Raw genomic sequence first — 22,786 nt, forward strand, 5'->3', positions numbered from 1 at the left:
CCATGAATGCAAATGCAGGCCAGGTCTGAGCGTTGTTCGGCCAGGAATTAAGCTAAGTTGGTCTGGTTTATCTTAATAGCTGATCTCAGCCCAGTGGGGCTGGTATTAAGTCTGTCCGTCGCAGCGCAGAGCTCAACGCAATCACAGCTTTGCCTTCTCTAGCTTAGCTTACTCCAGTGACCAGAACAGAATTAACATGTGCATGGGAGTGCACCCACACAGACACACACACACACACACACACACACAATTACACCTGCACACACACAATCCCCCAAACACGCCTCAGTGCATTCCAATATGATGTTTCTCCATTGATATTATGGATGTAATTATACTGAGTTGATTATTAAGGCTGATTTGTCTGTGGAATCCCTCCTAAATGTCTAAATATACAAAATTGTTTAGTGCACATTCAATGCAAGCCACGTTTCATAACAGTATTTATCATAAAATAACAAACCTATGTTACTAGTGTTTATATGGCAGCAATTTTATTCTAGTTCATTTAAATTAATCTGTGAATTTGTGTCTTTTTTTATCTATATCGAAAGAATTTAGGAATAATTATCAGATGATTAATGCTATTATATTGCTGTATAAATTAAGTGTGTGGAGGCATGAGTTTGAGTGTGTGTGTGTAAGTGTGTGTGTGTGTGTGTGTGTGTGTGTGTCTGTGTGTGTGTGTGTGTTAGTGTGTGTGTTACCTGATGTTATCACCTGGCAGAGGGACGGTCTCAGCACTTTAATATGAAGCCATGTGGATTAAAACAGACATACATTTATGTAAAAGAGACTAATGCTCCACTAATTATGCTTTATTATATAAAGAGGACATTTTGTGTTCTGTTAAGGTAAATGTATCTTTATACAAACTTGTGCTGTGGGTGTATGTTTGTGATATTTATCTGTCAGTCTGTCTGTCTGTCTGTCTGTCTGTCTGTCTGTCAGTCAGTCTGTCTGTCTGTCTGTCTGTCTGTCTGTCTCTCTGTCTCTCTGTCTGTCTGTCTCTCTGTCTGTCTGTCTGTCTGTCTCTCTGTCTCTCTGTCTGTCTGTCTCTCTGTCTCTCTGTCTGTCTGTCTCTCTGTCTCTCTGTCTGTCTGTCGTTCTGTCGTCTGTGTGCCTGTCTGTCTCTCTGTCTGTCTGTCTGTCTGTCTGTCTGTCCTTGTCTGCTGTTCACTTGTATATTATTCCTCACAGTGTATTGACTGAGTGAGTCTCCCCCTCTGGTCAAATGGAGAGGATCTATGTGCTGCACTCAAGTGCCACAATTGTTCCCCCCATAGGACCATTGTGTGTTTGGTGTATAGCGTTCAGTGTTGAAGAGGAGCCACTGGTCTCTTCCCTCTATTTCTGCACAAAGTGACTTGGAGTAACTGCCAGTGATAACTAGTAATTACATCCATTTAAAATGTGCATTATTTGACTCCTGCATTAAATAAACTAGTGAGGCAGAAAATTGTCCAGTTTTATCCTCTCCTTTATAAACACACATTTCTGAGAGGAAGCACTTATTTTTGACGGTTTCATCCTTGAGTGAGGCTAAACATTCTGGTGGCGTTTCCATGTTAATAGTCACACAGAGAGAAGGACAGAGGGAGCCGACAGACAGCAGGATGGACGCTCTCTCAGTCACAGTGAAGGACCCTGGCCCTAAATTAATCTCTCCAGTTCACTGCAGTGACTCTTACACGGAGACACTGAACTTTGATAGAGGATTCCTCTTTGGAACGTATACTAAAGTACTTTCACAAAAAAAAAGAATTATTTTTCTCCATTCCACAAAGAGGACATGATTTCCTGGGTGGAAATACATTTGAAGGGACATGTGCTCTCTATTCACCCAGGGAACTTTCTCTTAATACCAGTCTGGCTCTAGCCCTGTGTGCGTGGACTCATTGTATGCACGTGGCACAAAGAGTGATAGGAGTCTTTAGAAAAGAGCGAAGCTCTCCACAGATTAGACTCCATTAGCATTTAAGGTACTGTCATAAATTCCTCCCAAAGTGAAGGGGAGAGGCAGTACAAATGAAGTAGGATTAATAGGGGCCCAGGCCTGACCGATAGTGGGGATTGTGAGGCAGGGTCACCTTGGGAGAGAGGGGCAGGGTGGCAAATGTGCAATGGAAAGACAAGTAGAGGTAAAGGTATGATGGACTTGGACATAGAAGACATATGAAATGTTCTGTACTGTGGAATATTGATAAAAGAAGAGGAGCATGGGAGGTAAAAGGTGAGAGGAGAAGATACCAGTGGTGAGTGTACAGGAACAGACACAGAGCTGGTTAGGTCTGTGACATTGTCTGTTGCTGACCTCCAGTCAAGTAATGAGGTCAACATGAGGAGACAGATAGCTACTGCACAGGGGGAAACAGGATTCACCTGTTCAAATCTACACCTATAGTCAATTCATTCAACTTTATTTTTTTAAATTTAAATCTTCAAAAAATTGTTCACTGGTCCGAGGAGATTAGCTCAACAGCCATAATAAAATAGATTTAGAAAGATTCAAGATAGAAATTTAGAATTTAGTTGCATTGAGTTCTTTTCTACTGTCATTTATATATTATATTGTATGGTTTTTGAATAAAGTAAGCATAAGTATATGATTTAATTAAATTACAATACCAGATCGTTTATTATACTCACCTCATATATCAGAAGAAGCCTAAAATGAGGATGAATGAAAGAGTAGTAGCTGTTACATCTTATTATGTATCATATTATATTACTCATATTATATATTTTTGTCTTTATTAGTATCACCTCTGGCTAATGCAAAATGTTTACGTTCTCATGTATCATCACGTTCTGCACTCCTTTCCTATAAAAACAATATTTTTCTGTAGTGAAATGTGTCTACCTCATTCTGACTTGTCTGCTGCTGTAACAAGGGACTTTCTCTGGTGTGGGATCAATAAAGTTGTATCTTTTCTTATCTTATCTCTTATCTTAATGGCCTGAGTGGAAAATCAGTGGGTAGACTGTAATAAAGTGTTTACTTGTGCAGCTAATGACAAAACATTTTAAACGCTCCCTCGTCTCATTGTCATGCACTTTTGAGATGGTCCCTTACCACAGCATCTTGTCTTCCTGTCACTCACAGTCAGGCTTCAGTAGGCCCAGACCACGAGGTGAAACATGAACACCTGTGGTACATGTAAACACAACACTACACTGCACAACACACTCATGTGCTGCAGCTGATGAAGTGTGAAATCACATGGATGTCATGAAGTTTGAGGAGCAGCTCTTTACATGATCTGTGAACGAGTTTATGAACTTCTGCTTTAAGGACATTGGAGATGATGCCACTGCAAAGAGGGAAAGTTACTGGTCAGGCATGAGCTTCAATTTCACTGAGTTATTCTTAATGCAATTAAATTCTGAATTTCTCAATTTTTGAGAATTGTTAAAAGGCAACTTATCAGGCAGCTCACACTGTGTTGTACAGTACTCATCACTTTTAAGAGTAGCAAGGACAACTTGGGCGGCTGGAGCTCAGGAGATAGTGGGTCCACCGCTAACCAGAGGTCACTGGTTCGATCCCCTGCGCCTTTCATCTATGTACAGAGGTGTCCATTGGCAAGACACTGAATCCTAAATTCCCCCCTGTGTGTGTAAGTGATGTGTGTCAGAGAAAGTGCTGCACATAGATGCACTGTATGAATGTGTGTGTGAATGGGTGAATGGTAGAACTTTACTTTAAAGCACTTTGAATCCTCTTCAAGAGTAGAAGAGCTCTTTATAATCACAGAACATTTAACAAGAAAAGTGCATTTCTGAGCCCACAGTGTGACTGCTGACTGTCAGTCCTGCAGCAGGTAACAAAGTTTCTCCCTGCTCGGCTCTGCAGTTGGAATTGACTTTCAACCAGCCAAGGAGGTGAGGGTGAATGTCTGCCTTTATGCAGCTTAACTCCCAACCCTTACAGTAGCAGGGACAAGGTGACTTACAGGTAATCTATAAGAATAAGGAGCCAGGCAGGCGCCCTGGGCTTTTATTAGATCTCCGATACTCCCCGGCCCCAACCCCAGTCCCTGCCTCGGCCCCAGATTGGCACTCGCTGGCTCCACCTAGAGAAGAGCTACGTCGCAAATTACTCCAGACAGCCACTATGACATCCACCTGAAAACCACCTTTCCTTTAACAGAGGGGGCCGGGGCGGCGGAGGATAGAAGATGTCAGTGTCTCCTCGCATTCACTCATGGAGAAAGTGAGAGCGAGGCAGAGAAAGAGTAGAGGGATCTATCCGTCAGAGCTTAAGGAGTTTTCTAACAGTACATTGACCTTGAGTGCTTGCCATTGATTTCCAGTAACGCCTCCCAAACAGCGTCACAAACCCCGCAGAGCACTGCGGGACCCTGATTGGGAACAGATTTCCCAAATTCCGATAGCATGCCACCTGCCCAGGATGATGGATAGTCCTCCTGTATCCCATCAATCCTCACCTGCTGCCTGGGAGGTGACACCTGGGCCAGATTTATCATCATATACGACATCAAGCCAGGCAGCCAATCGGAGAGAGCTATACTAAACCAAGGCCCCTCCCCCCTGGAGGGCTCCATTATGTTTGGAAACAGATTTATTCCCTCAATGTGACAAGAGGAAGGAGAGAAAGAAGAGAGGAGGAAAGGGCAGAGAAAGTGAGAGGGTTCAACTGAATGATGCTTTAAAGCGACACTGCAGGGATTAGGAGTTCACAAAGTTCCTTAAAGTTTGGGAAATCACAAGAGGAAGATTTAAAAAGAATGGTAAGAAAAACGAAGCATAAGTACCGGTATCCTGCTTTTTAAGCTGATTTCATACATGATCTGCAGAAATGTCCCCTGACCGGGGTCCAGAGTTGGCTTTTCACATGTGAACAGCGCAATAGAAGACTCTCACCCTCCGGAGCGTTCAGGTGAGGGGCGGGGCAGCTTGCAGAGGCCGGGTGTAACCTGTTCATACCGCTGTGTTCCAGAATACTGACACCTGCATTGACCAGTATCACTAAAAGCTTCCGAGTCTCGTTGTCTTTCCACGTTGACATCTCCGCTAGCGTTATCTGCACGTACGCTCCTCTTCTTCATTCTGAGATATTTGTATTCTTTTTTTTCAGTTTTGTGTTAGAACACTTGTTTTGTGTTTCACAAGTTTGTGTTTTTTGTGTTCAGATGCGTCATCAACACACACAAACTGGCTGGCGATGAATCCTCTGGGTAATCTCCTGCTGTATTCTCACAGAGAGAAACTCCACAGAATGTCCATAGCAACTGATATTTGAATGCAAACATCGTACAGCCCCTCTGGATGATTTCAGGAGATGATCCGGATTTCAGTGGATGTCTGACAGCAGCTCTAGTGAGCAATTTGCAAAGATGTTCTGTGCAACATTTTGCAGTTGACTAGACTTGTTAAATCACGTTTCCTAATCATCCTGATAATAGAATAGTATTCAAAGTCCTAATAAATTCCTTTAAAAATGTAATTGACTTTGAAGATAAATAATATATAAACGTCATTTCTTGGAAACAGGGCTGGTGTGATGACGTTGCTAGGGTCATTCTCTCAAGCTTTGGAAAGCTTCCTCTAGAGACACAGAGAACATTAAGGGGTTGTGGAGAAGAGTTAATGTTTGAATTGGCAGAATGTCCCTTTATAGATTCATAAAGCAGATTCTAAACTGTATATGGAGGTATTTTTTTCTTTTTAATAAGAGCAGGATAGAAGTACAATTTCTAGACATTTATTAAAACTTCCAGGAAGAGTCACAGTCTAGTCGTTTTTATACGTTTCAGATGTTTTTGTCAGTATCAGGCTGTGAGGCAGCGTGTTCGTATGATTCACAATATACAGCACGTCATATAATGAACTGATCTAATTCCATCCCTCAAAAATGATCAGGGAAGCAGAAACGGTGATCACAGGACCATGAATGCGCTAATCTAATTAATATCCTCCTGTTCCTGCCACTGATTTTACGACTAGTTAAAAAACCTTCTGCTGCTTTTATGGCTGTTAGAAGCCAAGTGTGAGCTATCTCCTGCCCCACTCTATTTTCTCTCTCCGCCAGCGGTTGACCACCCTTCGAAAATTAAGAGCTCGAAGGAGCGTAGGGTTCATCGGACTTAGAGGTGACAAACGTTTAATGAACATCCCAGAGTGAGACTTGACGACGACGGTGATAAGAGTCTTGATTTGCTGTGAGTTTTCCTTTTCTATAATAAACCCAACATCTCCCTTCCCCCCAAAAACCCTCTCCTCACCCTCTTCTTCTCGACAAACCTCCTCCTCCTCTCCCATCCTTCCCTCTCCTTCACTTGGCAGAGCTACAGTGGTTTCTCCAAGGCTCACCAGGCACAGTGCTTTAGCCCTGTGTAATCCTGCCAACCCTATTTCATTAGCCACGCGGACTAAAGAGCTTAACGACACAGCCCCAACGCAAAAGAGGGAGAGAGAGAAGGAAAAAAAGAAACGACACAACACAAATTCCTCAGAATACATGGCCGCTCAGCTGGTATTTACGCTCTCCTTCTTTCTCTCTCTCTCTTTCTCTCTCTCCGTACGCCTTGCCATTCCTCTCCCTCTGCCTCTCCATCTCCGTCTTGCAAAGGAGCCCAGAATGGATTAGAGATGGCATCAATGGGATGAGACGTATTACCAATCGATTTGGAGGGAGCGTGGCATTGTTCTTTAGAGTGGAAAACTTTGGATCCGGCCAGTGTGCCGATGCCAAAGGCGGCTGATTTGGAGATGAAGTCGTGTGGAGGAGTGTCTCTCCCCCCATTCAGTCTCTCCATCTCTATAGCTCTGTCTCATTTCATCCAAAACTCCTGCTTCCGTTTAATCGCCGAAGTCATTGAGGACTGTTTTGTGGTCTGACTGTTTTGTGTAGGAGAAACATGTTGGTTTAAGAGGCTGCAAAGTAGCTTTGTTCTGATCTTGGGAGAAAGTAGGATAAACAAGCAGATTGGGAGAAACCTGATCAGTGTTAATGGTGATGGTTTAGGCTTTTGTCTTTCACTGATGCCTCATGTCTGACAGCCAACAACACCACTCCACTGATTAGACTCGGCTGACAAAGAAAGACAGTAGCTAAGGACAAGTTCCCATTCATCTTCTATGGACCCTTTTCTCTGCTCCGACAGAAAATAAGAACAACAACACTTCTCAGATCAAGATTTCCCTCCTGCAACCGGGGTTGATTGTGTTGAAATGGGAAGGTCTCACCGAGAAACGCTCGATTATTTACACAGTGTTCACCGAAAAAGTGATTTGCTTGACAGGGGCTTCGGATGAGGAGCCCAGGTGTGTAAGGGGGCCTGGCTGGGGGTCTGGGCAGGTTGTCAGCTAAGGGCACCGGGTGTGGGGGACAGGGGCAGAGGCCGCTGCCATATTTCTTCATGAGGGCGACACTGACAGAGGAGCGAAAAAAAAATGAATGGCCTGTCAGAAGAAATGAGAATGAATAGTTCCTGTGCTCCATGGAAAGAGGACCCTTCAAGCATCAAGGCCCGGTTTCGTTTGGAGGCAGGAATCAGGACCAAGACTGCAGCTAACATGACTGCAATGATCCTTGAGTCTCTGCAGAGGCCGACGGAATATGTTTGTTTTTTCCAGGAAAAGAAATTGTATTCTGTCATTCACTTCAATGCGGAATGGCTTTCCTGTTGCAAATGGACCCACCTCCTTGGTTTAGTGCAAAATTCAATCTGAGTGACCTGAAATCGGTCTGTTTCAGAGATGTCATGTAATTTCAAGCATTACTTGACCCGACTTTAACCTTAACAGAATTTTAGTCATCAAGAACAAGTGAAAGTACTTTTTCCCAAGCAGTATTTTTTCCGTAGAGCATATTTTAAATGAAACCAAAACTATTAGCATTAGTTTTGTCGTTGGTGGTGAATTGCTTTTAAAGTACCGGCCATATATCTGCTAACCCTTAAAGAAATCTCTTTGTGTTATGTGCATATCATGAGAACCAATTATCTTATCGGCCTCACACATGACATTTGTATTTTCAATTAGCCAGGGAAGTGCAGTATTGAATATTTTGCAATTTGAACACAAGATATTTTCAATAATCATAAACTTTGAATAACCTGGCGACCAGTGCTCTGTAGCAGGGGCGGCCGTGACTTATTATTAAAGATGATGTTGTCAATCATTAGATCTACTTGGTTCCGGACAAGGTCAACGACGACTGATTCTCCAGTTGGGGGTTCTGATTCCTGAGCGGAGCGTCACTTTAAGCCACAGTTTCAGAAAGGAGACTGCAACCGGCATCACAACAGGCCAAGCACAGCCCGTTCCAAACAGGCACTGCACTGGTTACATTTATTAGAGTTTGTGTATGCATCAGCAGCTTACTCTGACAAACTGCCTTTAGAATATAACTGCATTTGTCTTATGAATTCTTCAATTTATCCATCCTCCCTTCTTTTATGTGACTCTTTTGCCAGACTGCAGCTTCTCCCTGCCTGTTTTTTCTTTCTTGAACGTCCCCCCCCCCTCTGTCTGCCCCTCTCCACTCTTTTTCTGTCTCATCATTAGTGGCTATCCCATGTTGAGGGGAGAGTAATCTGAACTACTCGTCCCAGGGGCCCATTCCTTTACTTCCTGCTGTAGGAATAAGCGGCCTATTGATTAGTTATCAGCCCGTAATTGGGCTGCAATCTTCCTCGCCCTCAGATATCCCCAAGATATATGACACTCCTGACAGCCTGAGAGGTGGATGAGGAGGGCGGGGGGGGGGGGGGGGGGGGGGGTCTTCCTGCCATCCGGATCTTTGCTCAACAAATTGTCTTCCTGACCACATAGATGCCAGCCGCTGCCCACGTCTCTCCTCCTGCAAAGGGATTTTCAGCATCAGGCCAGCCAAAGATTATTCAATCTTTCAAATTATAAAGGCTGCAAGAGGGCCGGCAGGATTTTATGCTCTGTGTTAACTGTGAGCACCCATTTTTGCCATTTTCTCATAGGAATAAACTCTGAAATTGTAATCAGAGTTTTAAAATGAAAATGGTGCGGCTTACCGAGAAAGAAACTTATATAAGCTCGGAGTAAGTACACCATTCGCATATGGATAATTGCCTGTGAGGGATTTCAATACAAATTGAGGCTCAGGAAGCGGATAAGCAACAGGAAGGGTGTCTCCGCTCCTGTGTAAGCATCCAAATCTACTGTGAGTGCGCAAAGAACCATGACTAACTCTTACTAAGTCTGTTTGTGCATTTTTAGGAAAAGCTCAAAGATATTTTCCTCTCTTCTTCATCTCGTTGCTCCTTGCTGTCATAACCTCCCTTTCCCCCCACAAATGATGTGTCACTCTCAGGATCGCTGAATTTTTAGAAATGCACATATCACTCACATCGTTCTCCAAATGCTCCATCGCCACGAGGTGTTAATTGTGAGTATTTACAAGCCTGATCAGAGTTTGCAGAGAGGAGATGAAGAGGAGACGGGTCCCCCCTCCGGGTTCTCCAGACAGACACAACATGTCAAATCCTCCATTTAGCAGCCAGATTAACGCCTGTCCCGGCCCTCCCCCTGCTCCCTCGCTCCTCCCGTCTCTCCTTCAAAACCACATCTGATAAACATCTCATTTCCACACTCAATATTGCCATAATCAAAAGTCTACCCATTACATGAAGCCTGTTCATCATCCCGCTTCGCCCAGCCCTCGGTCGAGTAATGATCAACCCCTTTCCCCTCCATTCTCCTCCCTCGCTTGGCCCCAGAGAAGTGAATATCCCAGTGGAAGTGCATTTGTCTCCTGGCATCAATATAGTGGAGATATAAAGGATTGTTGTATGAGGCAGTGGTGTCCTCTGGGCTGTATTGTCTCTGCATCTTCCTCTCTGACAGAGTGCAGAATAACGCAGAGAGATGAGACTTTAGTTCGCCTGCTCTCTCAAACACTCCTCTTACGGAGAGCTATAGGCAAATGATTCCACAGTTTCTGAGGAACAGATGAGCGTATTATCACAGGTTAAAATTAATATTTACATTTTCTCTACACACAGGGGTGCTTACATCCTCATCTTTCTTTCGGCTGAATCCGTAGGGATAGAAAATGTGTGGACGGATTTCAGAGGAGATGGGGGTGTGGTCATGTGGACTGTTGTATCTTTTATGTGCTTCTACCTCACTGTTGTCTGGAAGGACTACACCCTGAACTCAAGAGAGCCAGTGGCCCCTTCAGCTCCCTCAAAACACACACAAAAGACACCTGTTTGTGCGTGTGTGTGTGTGTGTGTGTTTATTTATCAGTTAATAATGTGTCTAGAGGGAAAAAGTGAATAATGTAAAATAAGTTCCCAGAAAAGAGTTATCTCTGCGAACCTTCCACATATATCTGTGTTGGGTATGAGAGGCTGAAACCAGTCAAAGTTGTGTTATTTGGCCAAATACAGCAAATAACTTAATAACTTAAATTAATTGAATATCAATTTATATTGTACTTGTACTTGTACTTCATGCAGAATAAATGGAGATTTCCTCCCAAGATGTTCATGGTCCGGCTCAGTATACTGTTGTTTTAATGTGGGGGGGGGGTGGTGATGTAGAGGAGGTTATGAAGGAGGAAGAGGACTCCTTGCGCCTCCTCTCTGTGTGACGCCACAGGTTCGACTCTGAATAATGAGGAAACTCTTTATGTGTATGAATCACATTAATAACAGCACAGAGTGGACACTGGGGGCATTAATAACAGTACACTGTTGCAGAGAGGGTATAGCACCGCACCTATACCGGCCACATCAATAACAACTCACAAACTCCGAGAGCAGCATGAATCATCATGCCACTGTGTGTGCTGAGAGTCACACTTGCAAACACTGTGTTCATATTAGAAACTTTAAAATAGAAAATCAGAGTCATTAGCCCTGAAAAGCCAAACTCATCCGCTCCCCCAGTTAGCTTCGCAGGAACACAAATACCCTGTGCACCTTGTATTGTGTGAGTGGACCTGCTCCTACATGCTGGGTGATGCACCGTGATACACAGTGGGGATAGCTAATGAGGCCAATAATGTACCTGTGTGTGTGTGGAAGTGTGTGTGTGTGTGTGTGTGTGTGTGTGTGAAAAGATCAGCTTATGAATTGCATATGATTCACACTTACATTTTGTGTTGTTTGTTTGTGTTAACATGTTTACATTCATGAACCTGGAATATTGAATCCACAATGAACTTCTGTATTTACCTGCAACGTCCAATTCCATACCCTCATGTATGCATGCAGCCCTTGGAAATCATTAATTCACAGACTGCACCGACATGTGAATGACCCACATCTCCTCATCCTGTTTCCCAATCGTGTTGTAAATCATATTTGTAACAGCTACACCTGAAGTGTACCTGTTTTGAACGCGTTGCACCAATGACATCCATTACCAGAGCCATTCTGTTTACAGGTTGTTCATCCGTCCGTCCGTCTGTCCCAATCCTCTGAAACACACCTGGGGGCATTTTCTTCAAATTTGACTCCAACGTTAACTTGGACTTATTCAGGATCTGATTCGATCTTGGAGGTCAAAAGTTGAGGTCACTGTGCCCAACTGTGTCAATTCCATTCTTGTCAATGCATTTTATCAGGAGCGCTTGGTGGGGAATTTCATTACGTCTGGCACAAACTTCCACTTGGACTCGAGGATGAAATCATTGGAATTAGTTGGTCAAAGATCAGGGTCACTGTGACTTCAAAAAACATGTAACTTCTGAATTCATAAGTTAATAATGATTAATTAATAACCTTTTTTAATAATTTCCCTCAAAGTCTTCGCCAGTCTGGACAGACATGGACGTAACCTGCAACACGACCGGTTCGGCGCAGACGTGAAAGCGTGCAGCGGTAATTTGACTTAAAGTAAAATAGAAGTGCATCCTTTGTTTCACCGACAGCGAGAGCAGATGAGACTTCTCAGACGACTCCTGCGATGTCCACCTGCTGTGAGAGACAATAACCAGATGTGAAGAGGAGACTCTGACACATGCAAGTCTGCTCATTGTGGCCAATTACCAGGTTGAAGCATCTTTCTCACAGGCACCGAGCCAGAGAGAAGTGTGTGTGTCACAGCCTGCTTTTCATTTGAATCAGACTTAGTTTATGTTTGCTGGTGTTTTCGTCTGCATAATATTTCCATTTACAGGTTTTTGATTGGTGCCTGGATTGTTGGATTAAACCTTAGTCCGTCAGATCTTTATGAACTGGTCGTCCAATGTTTGGTCTCTGAAGATTGTTTCACTATGTTTCCATGTGCGTGTGTATGTGTTGGTGTGTGTGTGTGTGTTGGTGTGTGTGCGCGTGCGTGTGTGTGTGTCTGTGTGTGTGTGTGCCCACAGACTCACTTGTTGAAGGCCCTTTTCTCCTCCATTAACCATAGAGACGTTTTTTCAGCTTGTCGCGTGCACATATAAACAGACGTTGCCACTGAGAGCTGCTACCTGCTTCATGAGCAGCAAAATGAATCGAAAGAGGTTGTAAAAGTCTGATTAATGCAGAACTAGAGAGGCAGGGCAGTGAGATACTGTATGTGTGTGCGTGGGTGTGTGTTTGTGTGTGTGAGTGTGAGAGAGAGAAAGAGAGGGATGACTAGGCCTTTTCTGTCAAACACTTTGCAAATATGGCACTTTGTTTCTGCGATGTGGAAGCTTATTATCTTAATATGCATCCTTTTATTCCCCCTATAAAACACTGGCAGAGGGAAGCGTGGTAACCGTTCCTCATGATCCTCCTTGTAATGGCTTCTCACAGCTCCTCATTTTATTACAAAAGATACAACAGTTAGTTAAGACCGCACAAAACATTTCATTTCTGTCCTGCTAATTAAATGTGTCTCAGACGAGCCCACTGAGCCCACTCATCTGGTCGTCCCCCATTTGAAGTGCCACCTCAGTTTAATATATGGCATTGCAGGGATTGAGAAGGAATATGAAGCCTATCTCCCATTGGGAACGTAATGAATGTTTAATCTTGACATAATCTTGGTAATGCTGAAGTTCTTTAGTTTCTGTCATTCACTGTAGTTACTCTGTAAAATATGAAAATGTCTTTGGCTATTTTTGGTGTCTTAAGATTTGGACTAGCGTGAGTGGGGTTATAAAATGAATATCTTGAGCTTTATTGTGGCTTCTTTTCTCTCGACAATCTCCATCCTCCTTTTCCTATTTTTGTCAGAAAATGTTGATAACATTTAAAACAGCACTGTGATCATGTTGTGTTGTTTTTGCTCATAATTAACTTGTATTCATGCAAGTTATTTATAATTCAGACCTCACAAGTCGTCTCCGCTCCTACGGGTAGATACTTGTAAGCAAAACATTTCTGCGGTAAAGGTTGTAACAGAGCAAACAACGTGCACATCCTCTGTTGGTGCCTGTGTAACTTCAGGGAACCCCAGAGGCGAAGGAAAGGTTAGCCTGCTGACAATAAAAGTGAGGTCTGTTGCGACGTGGCACATAAGTCATACTTTAATGAGGATGTTTTTTAATAGAGGTAACAATTAGTAAAGTCACCGTACCAGTAAATCACGGGAAGGTCCGCGAGCACTGGTTATCATTTACCCAGGATGCATCGGTGTTCTCATGGGGTGAACTCTAAAAAGGTCAGACAGTGTCTCATTAACACTCAGTGTAGCCGGGCTGCAGGTGTAAGGGCCCAAAGTATTAACACAAAGTGGGTATATACACACACTGTACGTCCAGGACATCGGCAGAGTTACTTATGAGTCAACTGGTCACAAGTGTTTTCACTCTCAAAGTGTTTGATCCACAGCTTCAAGTATTTAGGGCTTTAAAAGCATGATACTGTTCTTACATAAGGAAACAGAGTTAGAGCAAGAACTTTCACACAACTTTAAATAAATGAATTTAGTTCTCCATTCTGGTGGGATTTTTGTTTGGATATATTTCATCTTATGACACTGATACGCATATTCGACTTTACTCTCCACACTGACGCTGTCTAAGTGGGCCTCCCTCCTGCAGTATAAGCTCATTTCATGATAGATGTCTAAGTGCAACCCCTGTATAGTAAGGGGGGAAAAAATCGTCCCAAATATAATAACGACAGTAGTAAACTTCACGGCTGTGAGCCGCCTACATGAAACTCCAAAGGGAGACAGAATGAGGTGCATGCAAGACTATTAGCCCCCAGTAACACAGCTGATGCATTGGCTCTGGACTCTGCTTGTTAACCCTTGAGACTACCCGGCCGATAAATCCTGGTTTAAGAGATCTGGCAAAGCCGAAGCTCGCACAGCAGCAGCAGCAGTAGCAGCAGGAGCTATAGTGTCCACTGCTGCATGACATGTGGACCTGCACGGACACACACTTACACAACTTTAAACTACCGGTCTCTGTGACTGCCAGTGACTTGTATGAAGCAACACATCATCATTATTATTGTTGCATCATTGAAATCAAAGCGTAAAATTCTTGCAATATTTTCACGTTTCTTTACTTCTCTCAGTTTTGTCATTAAACTAAAATGCCACGAGGAGACTTCATCTCATGATTGTGGCTTAAAGGCCTTCTGTATAAAAGTAAACCACCTAAGGATGAAAAAGATATTACTTTCAAGTTCATTTCCTGTCTGAATTTACACTACAACAACATATAGCAGCATCTGATGGGACACCTCATCTCTTTAATATTTATTCAAAGGCATCAGAGGGGCCTCTGCTGTGTGTTCTGATGAATAAAACACGATGTTTATCCTCCCTGTTTAACGTTAAGTCCCCATGAACAGTCACAGGGACCAAGAGAATATTTACTTGTGTTGGGACACCGGGGAGTTGGATTATCTGCTGGCGGCTTTGTAGTTTTCTGAAGCTTTCCCGTGTGACATGTTCCGGGGAGAGTGCTCTTATTTACTCTCCACTCCTCTGTGTATAGACCCTCCTTATTGTTTGTTCTTATGTGCCACCACTCCTGAGGAATGAGAGAGAGAGACATGGAGAGAGACTGGGGCTGTAATCACTACATGGGACTGAGACTCTAAAATGACACGGCTGGAGGCGACGTCACAAAGACTTCTTGATATTTTAATAATAATCATTGAATATACAGCCTTTAGTTTATTTATGTTCTCAGATTTAGTTTGTTCCTTTATTTTTAAACCATGCATGGCAGAATCGTTTTTGTCTGTAAGATCAGTGTGGTGGTATAAATGTGTTCTTTGTTAAATTATCTTAAATCTGCTGTGATCCGTGATTAAGACAATAGAACAGATGAGATCTCACTTTGAGTTAAAAGAATAAAAGCAGAAAATCTTCCAGAGAATCTGTCATGTGCTGTACAAACCCCCACACAGCCACATGAAGTAGCCTTTTATACCGAAAGGTGGCGACATTGGGTTTCCTAACTCAGTCGTTGTAGCGGACCCTGCATGTCTCGCTCTTTTCAAACACTTTCACCCTCCTCACAACCTTTATTCTGCACTAATCTGTTTCTTTTACACGGCGCATTTATCTATCGCGCAATGAAACGCATCAAAATGTAACTTGGCCTTTTGATACATTATAGTCAGGATGTTTTGTGCGAGACAATAACTGATGTTGGAACCTAATGTCTGCAGGAAAACGTTTGAGATCAGTTTTAATGAGAAATATATCGATATAAGTGATGAAACACACCTGTTCAGATTCTGGATATATCAGCACACATATGAGAGCAGGACTCCAAGTAAACACACAACACTGAAAACATAAAAAATTGCGTTGATAAATCTCACTTTATATTTTAATCAAAATTATATTTTATGTGTTTATTATCAAGTCAAATATTGAATATGTGTTAAAAATCACAAGGGCGTACTATTCTGTAAAAGGTTCATATTCACCATGGATCTGTGCGTATTCCTCTGAATCTGGTGTGTTTTTCTTTTTCTTTCTCTCTTTGTTTTCCGTGTAAAAATAAGAGAAAGGGATGAAATGTAAGGTCTCGTGTCAATCTGCTGATGGGCTCGGACAGTCCAGAAAACTTTGCTTTCGAAACTATTATGCTAATAAGGTGTCCGGGCTGCGCTCCTCATTGGCTGAGTCTCGGTCAATTTCATATTTCAGTCGTGACGTCAGGGCGCCTATAAAACTCAGCAATGCTTTTTAACTCGTCGGCTGACTGATCCCGTAGAAAAAAAAATCTATCAATCCTCGGGTGGAGAGCGTTGCCCCCCCTTCCTCCACAAGGCAACTGTTTGCCCGGGACCCGTTGGTGAACCTCCTCAAATTGGCGCACTAATCCTAAAAGGAGCCATGAAGTGTTAAATGGTAGAAACAGAGAGAGCGGCGCTCAGACACCCGCACGCTGGGAGAGAGGGAGGAAACCGCGCAGCTCCAATGCGTCTGTGCGGCACAGACTGAAGGAAAAAAAAAAAAACTTATCGACGCGCAAAACCAAAACCTGCGCCGCGCAATTAGTGCGAGAAAACCCACTTTTCCTTCGGTTCTGAAGAAAATAAATAAAGAAATCAGGCTGGCTCAGTGCGTGTCTCAGCAGCCCACTTTGACAGGTGCTCCTCACCCCCTTTGGAGGACTGTCAACAGCAAGAGGATGGCATCAGAACTGGCAATGAGCAACTCCGACCTGCCCACCAGTCCCCTGGCCATGGAATATGTTAATGACTTCGATCTGATGAAGTTTGAAGTGAAAAAGGAGCCGGTGGAGCCCGATCGCAGCATCAGCCAGTGCAGCCGCCTGGTCGCCGGGGGATCCCTATCTTCCACCCCGATGAGCACGCCTTGCAGCTCGGTTCCCCCCTCTCCAAGCTTCTCGGCGCCCAGTCCGGGATCAGGGAGCGAACAGAAGGCGCACTTGGAGGATTTCTACTGGATGACCGGGTACCAACAGCAGTTGAACCCCGAGGCTCTGGGCTTTAGCCCGGAGGACGCCGTAGAGGCGCTGATCAGCAGCAGTCACCAGCTCCAGACCTTCGATGGCTATGCCAGGGGGCAGCAGTTCGGCGGCTCAGCCGGGGCAGGGGGCGCCATGGCCGGGGAGGAGATGGGATCAGCGGCCGCCGTGGTGTCCGCAGTCATCGCTGCAGCCGCAGCTCAGAACGGGGCTCCTCACCTCCATCACCACCATCACCACCACCACCACTCAGGGGCTCACCACCCGTCCTCCGGGTCTCAGTCCAGCGGCAGCGGGGGGGGAAGCCACCAGCACATGCGCCTGGATGATCGGTTCTCGGACGAGCAGCTGGTGACCATGTCGGTGCGGGAATTGAACCGGCAGCTCCGGGGGGTCAGCAAGGAAGAGGTGATCCGCCTGAAACAGAAGCGACGGACATTAAAGAACAGGGGCTATGCCCAGTCCTGCCGGTACAAGCGGGTCCAGCAGCGGCACGTCTTGGAGGGGGAGAAGACGCATCTCATCCAGCAGGTGGACCACCTCAAGCAGGAGATCTCCCGGCTGGCCAGGGAGAGGGACGCCTACAAGGAGAAATACGAGAAGCTCATCAGCACCGGCTTCAGAGAAAACGGAGGATCCGGCAGCGACCACAACCCGTCATCCCCGGAGTTTTTCATGTGAGTCTCGGCGCTGAAAAAGTTTTAATAACCGGCCCTCACAAAAAACACGAGAAAAAAAACACTTTACATTTTACGCGCAGCTGTCACACAGGTTGTGTTAGGGTGTTTTTTGTTGAAGTTTTTCTACTTTTTCTGTATTTCAGAGGTATTTTTGTTTCGGGGTGAGGATTTTGTTTGGTCACATTTAGAGGATGCGCACGTGCGCTTTTCACAAAAAGACTCCGAAAATATAAAAATGAATGAAGGGTTTTATAAATATTCTCAAGGACTTAAGTCGAGTAAATTCCTCCACATTGTCGCAGCAGGTCGGCTCACACAACCTCATCCTCACCCGGCTTTGTGACTTGAAACAATCCTCAGGCACCAGCAGCTTTATTATTTGTATGTGAATTTATTTTATGTTCATATTATTTTTGATATGAATGATCTCATTTTCATATCATCCATGTGTCTAAATAAAAAAAAAAAGAAACCATCCAAACTCTCCCTGCAGAAGTTTGGAGATGGATGTGAAACGGACTGTGCTGTGTAGCCATGCATGCTGGTCATGTGCGGACTGTGTTTCTACCTTTGATTTCTTTCTGTTTCCTCTTTCTGTGAATTTGTGTATAATGATTGTGTTTATAAATCATAACTGCATTGTTCAGCCTCATCACCTTTTGGGGGATTTATTTGTGGGGTGGAGGGGAAGGGGGAGAAAATAGATGTGGAGGAGTTCATCCATCCGTCAGTTCCATAGAAGTTCAGCGCGGACGTTTTAAAGGCTCCTGTTTTTTGGAACCTTGGGGGGAAAATGACTTTGTGGAATAAAAATAACTATCTACTCAATATTGTTTATTGCAGCAAACAATGAACGTGAACAATTACCGGGTATTTAGCAGAAATAGCAGATTAAATAGATCAACAAGTGGGAATGGAGATACACAATGTTTGAGCAGAAAAAAGACGCAGATTATGATGCATGTCCTGGAATAAATGAAAAACAGGCAACTTTGTCTGCGCAAAAAGATTGTTGCTCTCTTGTGTCTGCAGTTCGTGTGGTTTCCTTCCATTCAAAGGAACGAAATTAAGTGAAAGCTGAAGCCCTGTGGGTCTTTGTTCGGTAAATAAACTGTGTGGAAATTGATATAACATGTTGTAGAATAATTGAATATAACTCATCGTGCAGCCACACACATCTTCTGTGATGCTCTGGGTTACACGTGCATTGTCTGGACGGTCCAGTTAACAGGCAGGTGTCGTGTTCACTCTTTCAACCAAATGGAATTTAATAAATATACCGTTCATCAATAAACCTTCATGACTAGAAACGAAGACATGTTTATTATTTATTGTTACTATTTACTTTTGCATGTTGTTTGTCACATGTGTCTTTGAGGGGGGTTTCTAAACTGAAAACAGAAGAAAATGTGCAAAACAGATGTTGAGAGAATATAAACATCTGCTCCTGAACATCTGGTTTGGATTTTAATTATAGCAGCTCCGAGATCATGTTCATCTCTCATATATGTTCGCTGGAAGTCATTTTTATCCGACACGTTATTCATTCATTTATTGCTTAAAACTAAACTCCAAATTATTCCAAGGTATTTTCTGCTTCCTTGTTTATGACTTCTTATTTTTGAGAGAAATAAAAATGACGGCCTCAACTTGTTGCGCAATTCAAGACAAAAGCTCAGAAATGTATCTTTATAAAAAAAAAAAAAAAAAACGTGCAGCAGAATAAGCGAATCAAAACGCTGACTGTATTTTAAGGTAATTAAAGTTTGTCCTCGGGGCCTAATAACTGTGCTGCGTGTGTCCTAGAAAAATGTTAATGATTGATTTGAGAGTAAACTTGCACTTTTTCCTCGGCAGATGTGCACTTGTTGAATGTGCGCTGCGTGGGGAAAGTTTCATTTTTTAAACCGATCACAGTTTTAAATGATAAAAATAAAAATGACTCCAAAGAAACATGTCTAATTCTAAATATATGAATTTAAATTTTCGCTGTATCTGATGATGTAATGAACGCAGGTAAACTCTAGAATTGTGCTGTGGTTGATTGATTTATCACCTCGCTTATTTTAAGTCAAAATTATATTTATCGTTTTTAAAAACCAAACAGTTTTCTCTGTCGTCCCGACACGCGAGACTTTGTGTTGAACCACTTGAGCGAAGATCCTTTCACTTGATGTGTGACGTCAGGACGCTGGTAGAATAAAAGCCCCAGAAGGAGTCAAGAGTAATTTGTTTTTTTTAAAGACAGGTCAGGTCCTGGTGTCGTCTGGACTGAACCTGGCCCGCAGAGGTTCTTGTCCAGGGGAACTCAGCCTGAGGACAGTGTGAGGCTCAGATTAAAGCTATGCAGGGTCTGGGATGTTATGCAAGGTCACTGCCACCACTGTGCATGCTGCTGGAAACCTGTGTGGAGAAGGGATGTTATCTTTTCCTGCTGCTCGACCTTTGACAGTCTGAGTGCTTGGATTTGCTCTGTCTGTGCACAGGAAGAGTTGTGTCTCTTTTTATGTATGCATGTGTGTGTGTGTGTGTGTGTGTGTGTGTAGAGCTGTGGATGCTTTTAAATGCAAACAGCTTGTCTGCACGTGGAGTTGGAGACAAAGCGTGTGCACATCCGCTCTGTGCTCTCCCACCTGTGCAGCAGTCACCTGGCCCCCGGTGGCTCCCGTTCACCCAGAGTGAGTGAGGGACAAGACGGGCGAGCGTAATGCGCTCATGCCTGAAGGAATGATTCTCTCTGTGATTAAAAGTGAGTGAGAGACAGAGATAGAGCAGGAGAGAGAGAGAGAGAGAGAGAGAGAGAGAGAGAGAGAGAGAGAGAGAGAGAGAGAGAGAGAGAGAGAGAGAGAGAGAGAGAGATGCTGGCTGCCTTCCTGCTCCTTTCAGATGATAAATGATCAGAGATGCATCCTAGCTGAGGGGAGAGGGCCTTTTAGTGAGCATGTGTCCACTAATTTATGGCCCTCCTATCTGATTAGGTCAATATAGTGTGCTGTTTAATTACATTTGTGTTATAACCTAGAACCGGAGATGCCATACATCTTCCTCGGCACCTGTGTGAGAGGCAGATCGGTTGAGTTTCGTCGGGATGGTCTTCCCCGGACATCAGCAGTGCTGTGTGACAGACAGGTCGGCGCTCTGTGGTGGCTCACAGGGTTTTAAGCTCTCTGTTCAAAGCACAAGAATCACAGGGCGGAAAAATCGCTGCTCATTTGCCGGCTGTGGAAATCTGAGTGGGATGCTGTGTTCTTGTTGTGTGTGTGTTTTGACTCGCAGACACACCAGCGGGCAGGAGGATTCAGTAGCACTGATTCACTTCCTGTGTTGAAGGAGGACAGAAGGCAGGGGAAACAACGTTTCAGCACTTCCTCCTCATTTCTCAGCACTCGACCAGGTTCACCGTCTGTTGCTTGTTCTCCCTCATTTGTAAAGACCGAAGCACATGTATTCTACACACACACACACACACACACACACACACACACACACACACACACACATTATTAATCTCACCAGTATGAGCTGTGATTCTGTTCTCGGGCTCGGCATATTGACTTCTGCACTGGAATCATTTGCAGTCTGTCCAATGATTAGGTTATTAAAGATAATGCAGTTGTCTGCTGTCACAATATTGGACTCTCTCTTTTAGGTCAAGTATGGGAAATCACTCTGGGATTTATCAGTATTGACATTTGAATCATCATCATGTACTTCGCTTTAATGCCTCAGAATTAATATGACAAAGGACGTGCGCACAGTTTAGAGTCTGTTTGTGCGGGTGCTCGATAACTCGCAGGCATCGTCTGTTACTTGACATTGTGATGAAGGGTGTGTGTGTGTGTGTGTGTGTGTGTGTGTGTGTGTGTGTGTGTGTCTGAGTGGAGTCAATCTACAGCATTTAGTCATGTCATTGAGATGCTTCAATATGTCAATTAAAATGAATTGAAATAAATGTAAGCAAAACAAGTAATGTGAGTGTAATCTCATGTGGCGCAGAAAAAGTCCAGGGAAAGGGCCGCAGGTGTAAAACAAATATAGGCTGTAATATTTTTTCAACACACACACACACACACTATATACATTTATAGTTTAGTGTTTGCTATAACTGGTTGAGCATCAAGCACCTAGTATTTCTCCGAAACGTAAAAACTACTATTACCTGAAGGTGTTGATATCTCATGTTTAATCAAAAATAATTCAGTTACTTAAAAGTGGTTTTTAACAGCAGGAGTCACATCTCATTTTGTAACACAACTGATGTCTTTTGTGCATGTTCGTCTTAATTTCCCCCCTGTGTGTGTGTGTTTGTATGTTTGTGTGTTTGTGTGTGTGTGTGTGTGTGTGTGTGTGTGTGTGTGTGTGTGTGTTTGTACGTTTGTGTCCCCCTCCTTACGACAGATCCCCCTCAAAGGGAGGAAAACATATTTTCGCATTCGGAAGAGGAAACAATTTCCTTCTCTTTCACTCAGTGCGCATCTGCATCACTCCGCACGATAAACATTTACATTTAAAGTGATTTAAATCAGCTGCATTCATGTTCCTCTGTGGTCCGTCCATCATCCAGACCCGCAACGCCAGAGCTTCTCTCCCTTCCTCTCCCTCTCTCTCTCTCTCTCTCTCTCTCTCTCTTTCTCTCTGTCTCCCGGTGTCCTGAGTTATGTGTCATTTATTTGAAACCTCAATAATTTAACTGACTCCTGTCGCTGCTGTGCATGTGGTGAGGAAGCAGCAGCTGTGAAGACGGTTGCTTCCGCCACCTCCGTGTCACTCATTGGCTTTACATGGTGATTCTTTCTCCCAGTAAATAGACTCACGGGGCAGAGTGGGGCCGATGTGAGAGTCTGGATCCAGTCCTATAGCCCTGTGTTGAAATGAGATCACTGCAAATCCTCAGTTGTTAAGAAAGAATGAGCACATTCAGTGTGTCTGGTGTTTTGTGTGTACGTTGGAATTCAAACGCGCGATTTGCATTTGCTTGTGCAAGACGGTCTCCACAGAATGCATAACTAAAGGGCAACAGATGAAAGCTGATCATGATTTAATTATAAGTGATCACAATATTCTGACTCACAGATAAACAGAGCCGAGGCTGTGTTGATGTTTTCGACAGTGAGTTGAGTTGCAGGGCACAGAGTCAGTGGAGTGGTGTGTTTTGGACCACAGCGAACGTGGTGGTGGGTGTTTGGAAACTGAGTGCGTTATGCTATTGTGTGTCTGTGTGTTAAGTGTGTCTTTGTGTGCTTGTAGGAGTATTTGTGCGAGTGCAGTTTGT

The 22,786-nt window shown here is 43.8% G+C and overlaps 1 protein-coding gene across 1 annotated transcript in view; it reads left to right on the forward strand.

Moving 5' to 3' along the window:
• The first annotated feature begins 16,108 nt into the window (after positions 1-16,108).
• Positions 16,109-22,786, forward strand: part of LOC133954997 (transcription factor Maf-like) — a 41,533-nt gene continuing 34,855 nt past the window's right edge. The window contains exon 1 of the mRNA XM_062389626.1: positions 16,109-17,511. Coding sequence (XP_062245610.1) covers positions 16,535-17,511 — 977 coding nt within the window. The 5' untranslated portion in view covers positions 16,109-16,534. The remainder of the gene's footprint in view (positions 17,512-22,786) is intronic.

This window comes from Platichthys flesus, chromosome 6, assembly GCF_949316205.1.
Source record: "Platichthys flesus chromosome 6, fPlaFle2.1, whole genome shotgun sequence".
Taxonomy (NCBI): domain Eukaryota; kingdom Metazoa; phylum Chordata; class Actinopteri; order Pleuronectiformes; family Pleuronectidae; genus Platichthys; species Platichthys flesus.